Here is a 13144-nt window from a genome sequence, read left to right as displayed (position 1 = left end):
TTTTACAATTTATATTATATGCTACAGTGGCATATATATTTTTTTATTTTGGAGGGGGCCCATATAACCAAGAACCCATCCGCCACTTTTTTTTTTTTTTTTTTTTGTAATTTCAATTTTTTTTGAGGGGGGGGGGCAACAGTGCCTGACCTTCTCCTTTTTTTTGAAAGGACTTCATACTGTCCCCTTGTGGTGCTACCCGAAACTAGTGCTAGGAGGGCACTCTTAAACATTTCATGTTTCTGGTGGGCGGAGGGGGACCACGGGGTTCTCCCCCGGAAAAATTTTGGAGTAGTAGTCCTAAGAACGCAGTTTTAGACAGTCTTTGGTTATGCTATGTGGAAGAAAACTTCGGTGGTGCTTTTGTGGAAATTTTTAGAAATTTAAATCTAAAAAACGCCATTATAAGCTATATTTGTTGACGTTAGAGTAAGGGGATCTCTCCCCAAAAACTATTTTGAAATTAGTCCTAAAAACAAAGTTTTAAAGAGATATTCAGTGATACTAGGTGGAGGAATTAAGCAATCGGACCCTCGTCCGAATTTTTTTCGTGATTAAAGTCTTAAAAGCGTTACTGTGGATCAAATTTGGTAATGTTAGGGGGTTCGGCCATTTTTCAAAATTGAAGCTCCATAAAAGCGATCTTAAACAATTTTCCATGCTTTCAAAAGGCAAGGCGTTTGGTATTGTCTCCTGAAATTTTTTGAATTTATCAAAATGAATGATGTTAATAGATCAAATTTTTGCACCGAAAGCAGGACGAGTGGTCATTGTTTGAATGAATTGATATTTTTTCAAAACATTATTTGCTTTTACTTTTGGTGAAATAACTTCACTTTCCCACATCACGTTCTTTTCTTGAGTAAGGGGTACGGATCCCCTGACCCCTTCTGAACACCATTGCCTGGTGCCATCTAACGCAAGGTTCCCAAACTTTAACGATTCGCGGCACCCTTTGAAGAATTAGAATTTTCTCACAGCATCCTAGTCTGGTTTTATGTATAAATTATTGTTACCATGGTCACTTCGCGGCACCCCTCACCTCGTCCTGCGGCACCCAGTTTGGAAATTTATGATCTAACATATTACAATTATTATTATCACTATCATATTTATTTATTCTTTTTTTGTAGCTTAAAGTTTGGATATTATTTGTGAGCAACTAAAACCAAAAATAACTACCTTTATTTAAAAAAAAATTTCAAGATTTTGGAGGGGGCCCGGGCCCGCTCAGCCCCTCCCTTATATATGCGCTTGTAAAGGGCGAAAAAAGGGGTCGTCCGTGGTGGAAGAAATGAATAGAATTTTTATATATTCATATTTTTCAAAGAATTTATATTTTCAGCCCAGATATTTTGCAGTGAAGAGTAATCAAAAAACTTTTTTGATGTCTACAATTTGCTACTAGTCCTCTAAATTCATGTGAGGATCTATTATTTATTGAAAAATATTAGCAGGTGCATACCTTCTATGCAACAAAATTTAAAGAAAAATTGTTTTCTTATTTCTCAAGAAATTATTTAAAATGTGAATCTTTTCACGCGATGCAAGCATTTTTGCTCACCAATGTACTATACAGTCAAATATTGCTTCAACCAACTCAAAGGGACCTTTAAAATTAATTTGTCTTAACTGTTGTTCATCTTATCTGGAAAAAAAGAAGCGTTATGTGTAAATACAAAAGCAGGGGGTTTTCAAATACAGTTGGGCAGCATTAGAAATCAGTGAAAAACCCTACTGCTCCTTCAGACCAGTCAACATGAATATGTACTGGTCCCCAAACAACATCACTGGTCTGCCTTAAATTTAACATTAAATATGATACCTACTACCTAAAATTAATTACACTTTATGATTACATTTATTTAGTTACTACTAGCGGTATCCGCAGGCTTTACCTGTAGTACAATATTAAAAGGTCATCTGGTTGGCCTGTATTCTTACAGTTAACGTCTATTATGTGCTAAGTTTTTTTTTTTTTCAAGATCTCTTCATATTTTTGACAGATTTCAAAACTTAGCATGTAGCTTAGCAGAAGCCAGCAGAAGGCTTAGACATATTAGGAAGAAAATATCCTTTCCTTGCTTAAAATGCAAAACAACACATTTTTCCAAAATTAAACACTATAGAGAGAATGTTGTAATAGGAATATTTTAATAATTCACTGAACAAAATTCCATAAAAACTAAGAAAATAAAAGCAGACAACTTTTTCTTATCAGTTAAAATATTTGAATTTAAACCTTTTCAATAAAAAAAGATTTTTGATAGTAAAAATAACAACTTTTTAAAATTGTTTAAAGCAATACACAAAAAAAAATTGTTGAACAATCAAAGCGAGTAAAAGCCGCAATGGTAACATACAAAAGTTAATTTTCATTTCGAAAATAATTTCCATTTATCTTTAATTTTTGGTTTTATTCTCGCGCTTAATCATTTAGAATCTTTTGGCTTGCTGAAGGTAAGCCTTGGACTTTGGTTTCCTGTAAACGATTCCTACAGCTCTCCTAGCATGGGCACTGTTTCCAGTAATGAGGTTTTTTTAAATAAAATCTTTAAAAATTTAAAATTTGTGTTTGGCAATAAATGTTTTGGCATCTTAAACAGCCAAGTATGCAATCTGAATACCAATTTCATTAAGTAACCCTTAAGAAAAGCTACCAAAAGTTTTGAGAACAAATTTGACAATTTTTACTTAATTTCAGGATGTTATTTTCTCTAAAGTGTGATAGATATGAAGCAAATATGGATTTGAGATTAAAAATTTAAAAAAACTATTTGAAAACAATAAATTATTGTAAAAAAAATCAACCAGTTTCGTTAATAAAAAGCTAAACATCAGCTAGGTTAATGCTTTTGAATTTTCATGAATGAATTTTTTTGAATGTGTAATAAAAAAATGGCTTGCAGTTTGTGGTGATGATTTTTTATGGTGGTCTCAAACAGGTTTCACTGGTCTACAACCAATGGACCAGAAGTAATTTTGAACACTGTAGGGGGTCCTAAATGCAGTTCTTCTTAGCAGAAATTTGTCTCAGGCATGTTTGAATTAACGAGGTTCGACAGTGTAACAAATTTAATATAAATATAGTGACAAGCTTGAAGTGGCAACAATTATTCAAGAACATATAAATATGAATGGCATTAATTTTATATTTGTGACTTCAATAATGCTATACAGCTGATCACACAAATAGCAAACAGATCAGTTTAAATTTAAAATTAAAGTTAGATACAAGATATACCTTTCCCATCCACAGCGTACTGGAATTGAAAGAGGGCTGTTGTTAAAAAAGTCTTCCTGATCCACAAATTCACCACATGCAGGACTACAAATATGATTATCATATTCCTTCCTTTGAGCATTTTTAAATCGACTAATTATCCTACTACCAAAATGAGATTCTGTGTCACGAACTCGACCAGGAACAAGGAGATCTGAGGAAACACGCTCTGTTAACGTAAAATAAAATAGTTTTTAAATTATCAAAAAAGACATACAAGTTTTTAATGAAGTTATAAATTAACATAGTGTACTAATATATAGTTTTTAATAATATAATTTATAAAAGAATCAGGGGTGCCCAAAGGGCAGATGGGGGGGGGGGGGATTATGGCGCAATATGTGCCATCAAAATTTTTTTTGAGGAGAAGGGGGGATTTTTAAATTGTTTTTATTTAAATTTGTTTATTTATTTATTTTTAATTTTTTTTTGTTTTATTTTATTCTGTTTATATTTTATTTCATTTATTTATTCAATTTGTGTGTGTGTCATTGGCATAGCACAGAACTTTTCTAATAAAATAGTAATAATAATCAAAAATAAATATATATAAATAATAAATAAAAAATATTTTTAAAAAAGTAAATAAAATGAAAAAAAGAGAGCTAAAAAATAAAATTAATAAGAAGGAGAAAGAGTTGAGAATTTTTTAGGTGGGAGGGGGATTTGCGCCATTGAGCTTGGGGGCATGAGCACCCCTGTAAAGAATATCACTTAGATTAATATTATTTGTTAATGTACCATTTTTGATATAGTTACAATAGAGTCTCGAAAATCCAAGGTCATTTGGAGCTAACGCCACCTGGAATTATTCAGAAAATCAAAAAGTAAGCATGCCTTTAGCATACGGTATGAAGTTGTGCGCACATTTTTTTTATTGCAATCTGATATTCCAAAAGAATGGTTTGCACATTCTTTGTCGAGGATCAATGTTTCATCAATGTTCAATATCATTTCATTTTTATGTAACAAGATATTATTTCTAAAATCCTATCCATATCTTGTGTTGATAAATATTTCAAGTACCCTGGTGAGTATTGTTGACACCGACTGACTTTTAAGTGCCTTTTATTGTTTGTTGAATGCAGTCAAGGAAGTTTTACAGCAAAACGTTTCAAATTTCAGATTTTAACAAAAAATTATTTTTAACTATGAAAAACTTAAAGTAGAAATAAAACACCTTAAATTAAACAGAACCTTGAACTTTCAAGATACTGATTTTTGAGACTCTACTGCATGTGATTTAAAAATACTGAACCTGGTATTCAAAAAAAAAAAAAAATATATATATATATATATATATATATATATATATATATGCAACTTGTTTTACGAATACTTGGTTTACTAATTACAGTCGACGCTCATTATAACGACCACATATTATAAAGACCATTCCATTATAACGACCAGTGGTAAAAGCCCAAACTTTGTCCCTATGAACTTAATGTTAATTTGCTTTCGGTATAACGACCATTCTGTATCTTCTAATCCAATACAACGACCGAATTCAGCGGACACTATTTCCGGTGTTTTTTCCAATAAACAAATTTGTAGCTTGAAATGACCTTGATTATTGTTTACGGAAAGCCACATGTAGTCTTCAGTGTTCAATCCAACTTTGACAGGGGTGGGAGTGGAGGGGGATTACTACTCAAAACAGCACAGAAAAAATAAAGGGGGAATAAAGTGAAATTTTCGGACTCCGAAGTAAAAGGGGTTCACACATTTAATGTTAGTTTGGTGTTTGATCACATGGTTTTTAAGATCTTTACAGTTTTGCATCTCTCTGAAGCAGCATGGATGAAGCCTCAGAAAAGAGCATCAAGAATTGCTTTCATCATGTTGATTTTGAAAAGCAAAAGAAATTGGAATCTACTGCTGAAATGCAAAAGCAACTTGCTGAAATCAGGCAATCCAAGATGAAAATTTCAATGAAGAAGATGAAATGCTGTAAAATGTTTTTAAGAAAATGAAACTAGATGAAGCGTTAAACTAAAACAATTATGCTAACATCGATTCTGATTTAGAATGTGTCAAGCATCTGTCAGAAGATGAACTATTTCTCGATACTGTGCACAAAAATAAATTGATGTATCATGATCAGATGAAGAAGGAATTGAGACCAAAGTTTCTAGTGTGAAAAGTTTCGAATGTTCAAGGGACTCTTAAATGTTCTTTCAAAGGCACACTACTTATCACCTATAACTGAAATGGAAAATTGTGTTTTTCAAAAATCATGTGCGTTAAAAAGGCAAACAAGTGTTTCTGATTTTATCTTCAGAAAATAAATGATTTTTAAGTATGATTTTTAAATAAATGATTTTTAAGTATGTAATCAGTTTTTTCCCACATTTTCTACTTTAAAATCTGTCACAATATTTTTCACCCATTACTTAAAAAAAATGTCTATGATAAAAAATACTTTAGGAATTTAACTGGAATCTTTGAAAAAATGCAAAATTTATTGGAGCAACGTAACATGCGTGATGCATGCATATATGTTTTTTAACTTCTACCTCTTATAACGACCACTCATTATAAAGACCCTTTTCTCTAGGACGGAGATGGTCGTTATATCGAGCGTCGACTGTATTTCCATGCAAAAAAATTCAATTAAGCACAAGATTTTTATCTCTCTGACTATATGTATCAAGAATAAAATGGATGTTATTCTTTTCAGCTTTCTGCCAAAATATAAATACAAACAAGAAAAAAAGCTTAGTAAGTAGAATCAGGGAGATTGCAGATGCCATTGTACAGTCGGACCTCCATATATCGAAGTAGCAAATTGCCGGAAAAAAATTTGATATGTAGAAATTTCGATATATAAAAACAATCTTATTTTATCCTAAAAACCTCCTAACACATTAAAATTCAAGTTAATTTTCGTCTATGAAACCTAATTTCTAATTTATACGAGCATCGGTTTAAATGAAAGTTAATAATTAAAAAAATAACAGAAATTACATTTTTGCACCTTTGTACATCTTTATTCCTCGGCAATTCAAATTGATCATGAACATTAGGGGATCTCGTTTTGACAATGTGATCCATAGAAAAGTAAAAAATCAATCTACTTAACTTGAATGATTTTTTCTGCAGCTAAAAAGACTAGGAATGATAATCAACAGATAAAAGGGATAACTTGAAACTGATTTTACAAAGTTACCGGTTACAACTAAGATTTGAAATAAACTTGAGGGAATTTAAGAACTCCAGAACTTAACGACTTCAACCCTCAAATTCCTTATGAATTTCATAGCAACCATTAGTGAACATAATTTTCTCCCCTAACCTTCATTTTTCATGAAAAAAAGTCTAAAGTGAAAAAAAAAAATGTACGAATGTTTCAAAAAAAAAATCGATACATAGAAATTTGCTGGGATTTCGATATATAAAAATTTTTTATAGGTGGAAGTGCGATAGATGGAGGTTCGACTGTATTTGCTTCTTTTGGGTTTCATGGAAGAACCAACCAAAAATTACTTTGAAGCATTTTGGGTGCTCTATTTTGATTTTGATACTTTTGCTAGTAAATATGTTAATTTTAAGCAACATGATTTTATATCTCTTTAAAATTTTATCTTTCCTTTTACATTTTGACAATTAGAAATAAATAAAAGCATCAAGGTAGGCTCAATTTGCTAAAAAAATTATGTAGTTCCAAAAATACATTTTAAATTTAAAGTCTAAGTTAGTTTATTCAATAGACATTAAAATAACAAAAATGTTAAATTTTGAATGTGGTTTAAAAATTTGTAGAAATATTACAGAGGACAGTGATTGGTAAACACATAAATGGCACAATAAAACTAAACATATGTTTACAATCTAGAAGTTTTTAGGGAAGTATATATTTTGCATTTACAAATGAACTACAGAACGAAAAAATTAGGTGTCCTAACAAAACAAATTCATCTCTTGTTACTTCTTACCATTTAGATACTTGGTTAGATTACCACCGGTAGATTTACGAGCTGTATTTTTAGTCTTTGGTTTCTCGTTTTCAGTTTCATCTTCCGAATCTGAATCTGTTTTGAAAAAATAAACATAAATTGGAAAAAAAAAATTTTAAAGCTTTTTGAAAATAGAAGATACAAGGCTAGTTTTATGATTCATTAACCAGTACAACTATTTATACTATAAGTAATGTACTTGGACAAAAAAAAGATATTTTGAATACCAAAAATGAATAGATAACTTAAAAATATATGTAAAATGACTTTTATTTTTTAAATGCTTTAGATCACTGACTAAATAACAACAAGCAAAGTACCAAAAATTAATTACAGTCAAACTTATAAAATTTGAAGTGTCAAGGGCCACAGCAAAGCCTCAAATTATCCAAAAAAAAAAAAATTAAATTAATAGTTGTAAACTTTCGCACCATCGCCATTAACAAATAAAGAAATAAAATATGTAAGTATGATTCTTAATGGCGTAACTGAACGTTTTAATTTACAAGTTGAAACAAGTACAGCCTATCAGAAAAGAATAAATTGCGAAAAAGTAGAACACTAAAAATTGCATTGAACAAAATTGAAAGGATTTATTTGTCTTTCAAATGATAGCACCCAATTCGTTAATACAAGCGTTTGCACAAACAAAAAGCATGCTCTCGATTTACAAGCTGATTAACTTTAACTATAGTTTCAATCGGTTGAAAGTGTGATTGATGTGAAGTACCAGAGCGCTTTCTCTGCCATATTTTGAATTTTTTTTTTTTTTTTTTTTAATTACGCCCACCAACGTCCTCTCGGACATAAGGCGCCTTGCAGTCCAATACAACAAAGATGCAGTAGCAGAGCGGGGAAGCTCCTTGAAGTCCACATCCTTCAACACGTCGAGAAGAACGGGGCAATCAAAAAGATGCTCCCCTGTCATTTGCTTAGTCCCTTCACATAGTGGGCACAGCGGGGAACCGGCCTGTCCGATTTTAAAGAGATGGGCTTGTAAGTAATCGTGACCAGTAATGAGACGAAAAGATGTAACCCCTTCAACTCTAGGGAGAAGGGAAAGTTGCAGTCTTGTTTGGTCTTCAAGAAGACATGCCCAAGATTTTTCGCTGGCAATGCCACGGAGAGATGAAATTCTTTTGAGTCTGATATTGCTCCCAAGATGTCACTTGGCGTTTCGAAGAGGGATCGGGAGGCAAGGTGGATTTAATGTGAAGCCTCTTTAGACTACAAGTCAGCTTGCTCGTTGCCATGGATGCCGCAGTGGCTTGGTATCCATTGGAGCACAATGTCTTTACCGGTCTCAAGAAGTGAACTAATAATGAGTTTACATTCAAACTCAGTCTCTGTTGGGAAAAGGTTATAGTCTGTGATTGATTGTATTGCAGGTTGAGAGTCAACAAAATAACAATTTTTTGGCAAGAGATCTCAGTGACAGCCCTAAGGGACATATAAATTGCAAAAACTTCACCGTCAAAATTATTTGACCAGGCACTGAGAGATTCCTTCAGGCTGAAAAATTTGGAAAAAGTGCCAGCACCAGCCCTACCAATGGAGGCTGTGGCAGATCCATCGGTATAAACGTGAAGCTAATCTTGAAATGGATACCTTTCATGAAAAGTAGCCAGGGCAGAAGCCCTTAACTCAGCCTGTGAGGAAGACTGTTTATGAAGAGGCTGCACCAAGTCCAAATTAGCAGTAGCGTAATTTAAAGGAACTTGGAAAATAGACGGTCTAAAATTGGGCTGTCTGATGCTCGAGACATCGAGGTCTGCAGCAAGTCGGTGAAACTCAAATAAGAAAGGATGTTGTGTTTTGAGTCTGATCTGAGGAGGGATGTTGCTGTTCCAAAAACCCTCTTTTCTGAGCAATCTCTCACCTAGGGATAAAGCACTATATTTTGAATATGAGCCTTATAATAAATTTCACCAATGCAACCATTCTATTTTCAATAAAGAGTAAGACTATCTCACCTATCTCCCCCCCCCTTCCCCCATATGTATAGATTTTGAAACTTTGTTTTCACAAAATTATTTCTTATTGCCCAAAAATTTTGATTTTTCACAGAATTCTTTCATTTTTCACAAAGGGATCCTGTAAAAAATCTTGCATGGGCCCCTGTTAATTGCATACAAGTATCAAGGGAATGAAACAAAACTTTGAATCATCCATGAATTTGAAGGAAAGACGTTTGAACTATCCAAGTTCGACTGCTTCATTAAAATATCATATATACAGATTCTCCTTTTGAAAAATGATTTTAAAATCCACAAATTTTAACTAAAGCTCTTTTACATGAGACATTACTAATTCAACAATGTGTTGTTAGTCTTAACAGAGAAATTCAAACAAACAATAAAATGCAAACAATAAAGAATAATAAAAACTTCTAGTTAAATAAACTGATTGTAGCTAGTGAAATAATGCTTAGGTTTAATCTGAGCAATAAACACAAACCAGATATTGTCACAATCTCTGTTGTGTATTCAACATATGGCTGATTAGGTTTCCTTGGGAGTCCCCTCTGCCTTCTGAGCTTCCCAGTCATGCGATGTGAAGCTGCATTTGTCTATGTATAAAAACAACTCAAGTAAATAAAATTACACTACTAATTAAAAATGTAAAATGAATAAATAAACTTTACAAACAATTTTTTAACAATAACACAAATTCATTATAATAAATATCAAAATGCTCATGACTAGTTTTTTTATGAGTTCCAAACTCATATAACAGACATATAAAATGATTAGCTTTTGGTTGATAGTTATAATTGAAAAAAATTCAACATGAGAAGGCATAAAATCATATTTTGAACAGATTGCAGAGATCGGAGCAGGGATTTGAAGCAAGCTGATGAGTGCCTCACATAGCTTCTTTTCACGAGAATTTAATGATAATAGTACCTTAGAGAAAGCAAGGAAACACTTTTAAAATTTTTGCTTTGTTAGTGCAGCATTTCAAGCAACAAAGCCAACAGAATACTTGGGTTTATCCATAGATCTATTTCAAACAAATCAAAGAAGGTACTCCTGTGGTTATATAGGAGTTTAGTAAGATCTCATTTGGAGTATGCTGTTCAGTTTTGGTCTCCTTACTCAAGAAAGATATTTCTGTGTTGGAAAGGGTTCAAAGAAGGGTTATTAGTCTAGTAAGAAGACTTTCAGATTTAGACTATAACAGACTTAATAGGCTTAATATGTATAGCCTGGTGCAAAGGAGGGCCAGAGGAGATATGATTCAGTTGTTTAAATTTGTCAAAATGAAAGATGTTAACGGGTTAAATTTTCTCACAGAAAGCAAGACAAGGGGACATTGTTTTAAGCTATTCAAAACTCAGGCTAACCTGGAAATTGGGAAAAATTACTTCTTTGGTAGGTACAACAGTTTAACGGAAGAGGTGGTAATGAGCAAGGGGGTGGATAGTTTTAAGAGGGCCATTGATCTTCATTGGGGATTTATAAACTGACTGGGACCAGTCTAGCTGGGCCCAGAGCCTCTTGCTGGTCATCACATTTGTATTTGTAAAAACAAAAACTAATATTTTAAGCACATTAAGCATTTTTGATACCCACAAGTTTAATTAGAAATATCACTCATTTCCTTTAACAATTTGTACACAAGCACACAAATACTTACAAGCTCATTATATAAGGGCTGTAGTCGAGTTGAACCTCTATATACCCACTCTGTTGATTGAGATTTTAAGAATACTAATTTAACCATACTAGCATCAACTTCAACAACTTTTGTATCACACCTAGAAAACGAAAACACCAAGCAACAATGAGAATGTTCATCTTCATACAAAAAGTTGAAACACATTATGATAATATTCAGTAAATTACCGCTCATTAGCCAGGGCTAAGGCAGAAATACATGAAATACACCAATATGGTGTATTTCACTTACATTATGATAATGTTAGAATTGTGGAGACAATAGAAGTTTCAGACACCAGTTTCAGAGTTAGAGGCAAGGACGGATACAAGGGAGGGGCGATGGAGATGATCACCCCTCCCTTGAGGCACCCTGCATCAGCAATTTTTCTAAATTGAAGTTCTAAAACCCAAGTGTAGGTTTTTTTTTGAGGATTTAAAGGAAAGGAGAGAGGTTCGGATCTCCCTTTCGGAAACTTTTCAGAATTGAAGTTTCAATACGGTAATTTCATACGATCTTTGGTGATGTTTGAGGAGTTTGGAGGCTTTCCTCCAGGTATTTTGCAAAAATTAAGTTTAGTGACGTGAATGTAGACATCTCAGGTAGTGTTGGAGGAAGTAATCGGTTCAGTGACTTTTCACCAATAATTTTTCGAAACTGAAGTTCCCAAAAAGTGCTCTTTTAGACGATCTTTGATCCTGTTTGGGGGAAGGAAATCCTGAACATTCCCCTGGAATTACTACGACATTGAAGATCTAAAACGCAATTATAGAATGCCTCTTTCTACAGAAAAGAAAATGAAAATGTTCTGGGACCTCCTTGGATAAATCACTATTTAATTAGCTTGCCTCCCCCCAGCATGTGTTTATTATATACATAGTAATAAGGGGTTAAAAAATTAACAGCCCCCTTCTTGAACAATTTCTGGATTTGCCCTTGCTTAGAGGAATAACAACACTATGTTGTTGTATCATCTGAAAAAGCTTGTGTTGTCTGAAAATAAAAGCTTATGTTGGTTGCATTTTCATCTGAAAGTTCACTTTTTGTATTAATATGTATTAATAAGAAGATTCCTTGTAACCTCTAAACATTCCTCAGCAGTTTTCAGTTATTTGAGTATTTATTACTTATTGTTCTTTGCAATGTCAATGCTGACTAAAGTGAAAAATCATCATAAGTAAAGCAAATTCTCGAGAAAATACGGCAAATAGTTATTTCAAGGCTACAATGGAGCCTCTTCATCAGTGAAAAAAGTTCACCACACAATCAGAAAGTCCCAAGAGAAATAACCTCAAATATATTAAATGGACACTGGTCTGTATATTAAATGGGCTAACCCAATAGACATTCACGAAACAAGACGACCAATTAGCAAGCAGGTCAACCCCAGTGGAATGCAGCAAGGGGCAGCCCCCTTGTAGCACAGAGCTTATTTGATATTTTTCATTTAATATTAATGTTCTTATGATTTTAACAGAAGAACAGGTTTAGAATGGGATAATAATTAACATGTAGTCATTTAATTATATCACTTTGCAATTTTTAACAGAAATCTCATAATTTTGACACATTTGGACGAGCAACTTTATTTACCTGCATTACAGAAAAAATACCTCAACCAAAGTTCCGAGAATCAAACACAATCCCTGTTCTTAGCTCGTATTATATGTGCTAACCTTAGAAAAAAGGAACTCCGTGTTTCAAAAAAAGGAAGAATTCTCTAAAAATGAACAGCTTCCGTAAAGTGTTAAAACATCCCCAGGTAGCTGAACCAAGAAAAAAAATAATACAACTGACAATCCAAAGTATTTAAGTTGCTTTCAAATTAGAAAAATACCGTAATTACTTGCATATAAGTCGACCCTACCTCCCTCACTTTTAAGAGAAAAATCGGGAAAAAATTTAAAACCCCCCACATAAGTCGATCCCCTACTTTCTGAAAAAAATCGGAAATATTTTGCCACTATTTCTGAATGCAAACGTTATAAAAAGGAGGAAAAATAAATTTAATGAACATTCTTTAGTTATGAAACGCCTGATTTGTATACTTTTGGGCAAAACAGTTTCAACTCTGGAATTGCGATTTTCCTACAGGGTTCAATTTTGCTGTTTGATTTTCGACACTAATCAAAAATCACTTTGATTTTTAATTATTATCATTTAAATTCTGCACTGTAGCCATATTACATTACTTAAAAAATTTTAAAAAGAGCATTAATTCGCCATAATGGGGAAAATTTGC

General features: G+C 32.8%; 1 protein-coding gene across 1 annotated transcript in view; it reads right to left on the bottom strand.

Annotated features, from left to right (window-relative positions):
- Window positions 1-13144, bottom strand: part of LOC129222062 (histone-lysine N-methyltransferase SETDB1-like) — a 138653-nt gene that overhangs the window by 33012 nt on the left and 92497 nt on the right. The window contains exons 13-16 of the mRNA XM_054856486.1: window positions 10882-11002; window positions 9700-9811; window positions 7222-7317; window positions 3245-3452 (exon numbers count right to left, since the gene is read on the bottom strand). Coding sequence (XP_054712461.1) covers window positions 3245-3452; window positions 7222-7317; window positions 9700-9811; window positions 10882-11002 — 537 coding nt within the window. The remainder of the gene's footprint in view (window positions 1-3244; window positions 3453-7221; window positions 7318-9699; window positions 9812-10881; window positions 11003-13144) is intronic.

This window comes from Uloborus diversus, chromosome 5 (genome assembly GCF_026930045.1).
Source record: "Uloborus diversus isolate 005 chromosome 5, Udiv.v.3.1, whole genome shotgun sequence".
Taxonomy (NCBI): domain Eukaryota; kingdom Metazoa; phylum Arthropoda; class Arachnida; order Araneae; family Uloboridae; genus Uloborus; species Uloborus diversus.
Note: the sequence above shows the minus strand (reverse complement) of the source record. Positions and strands in the feature narration are given on the sequence as shown.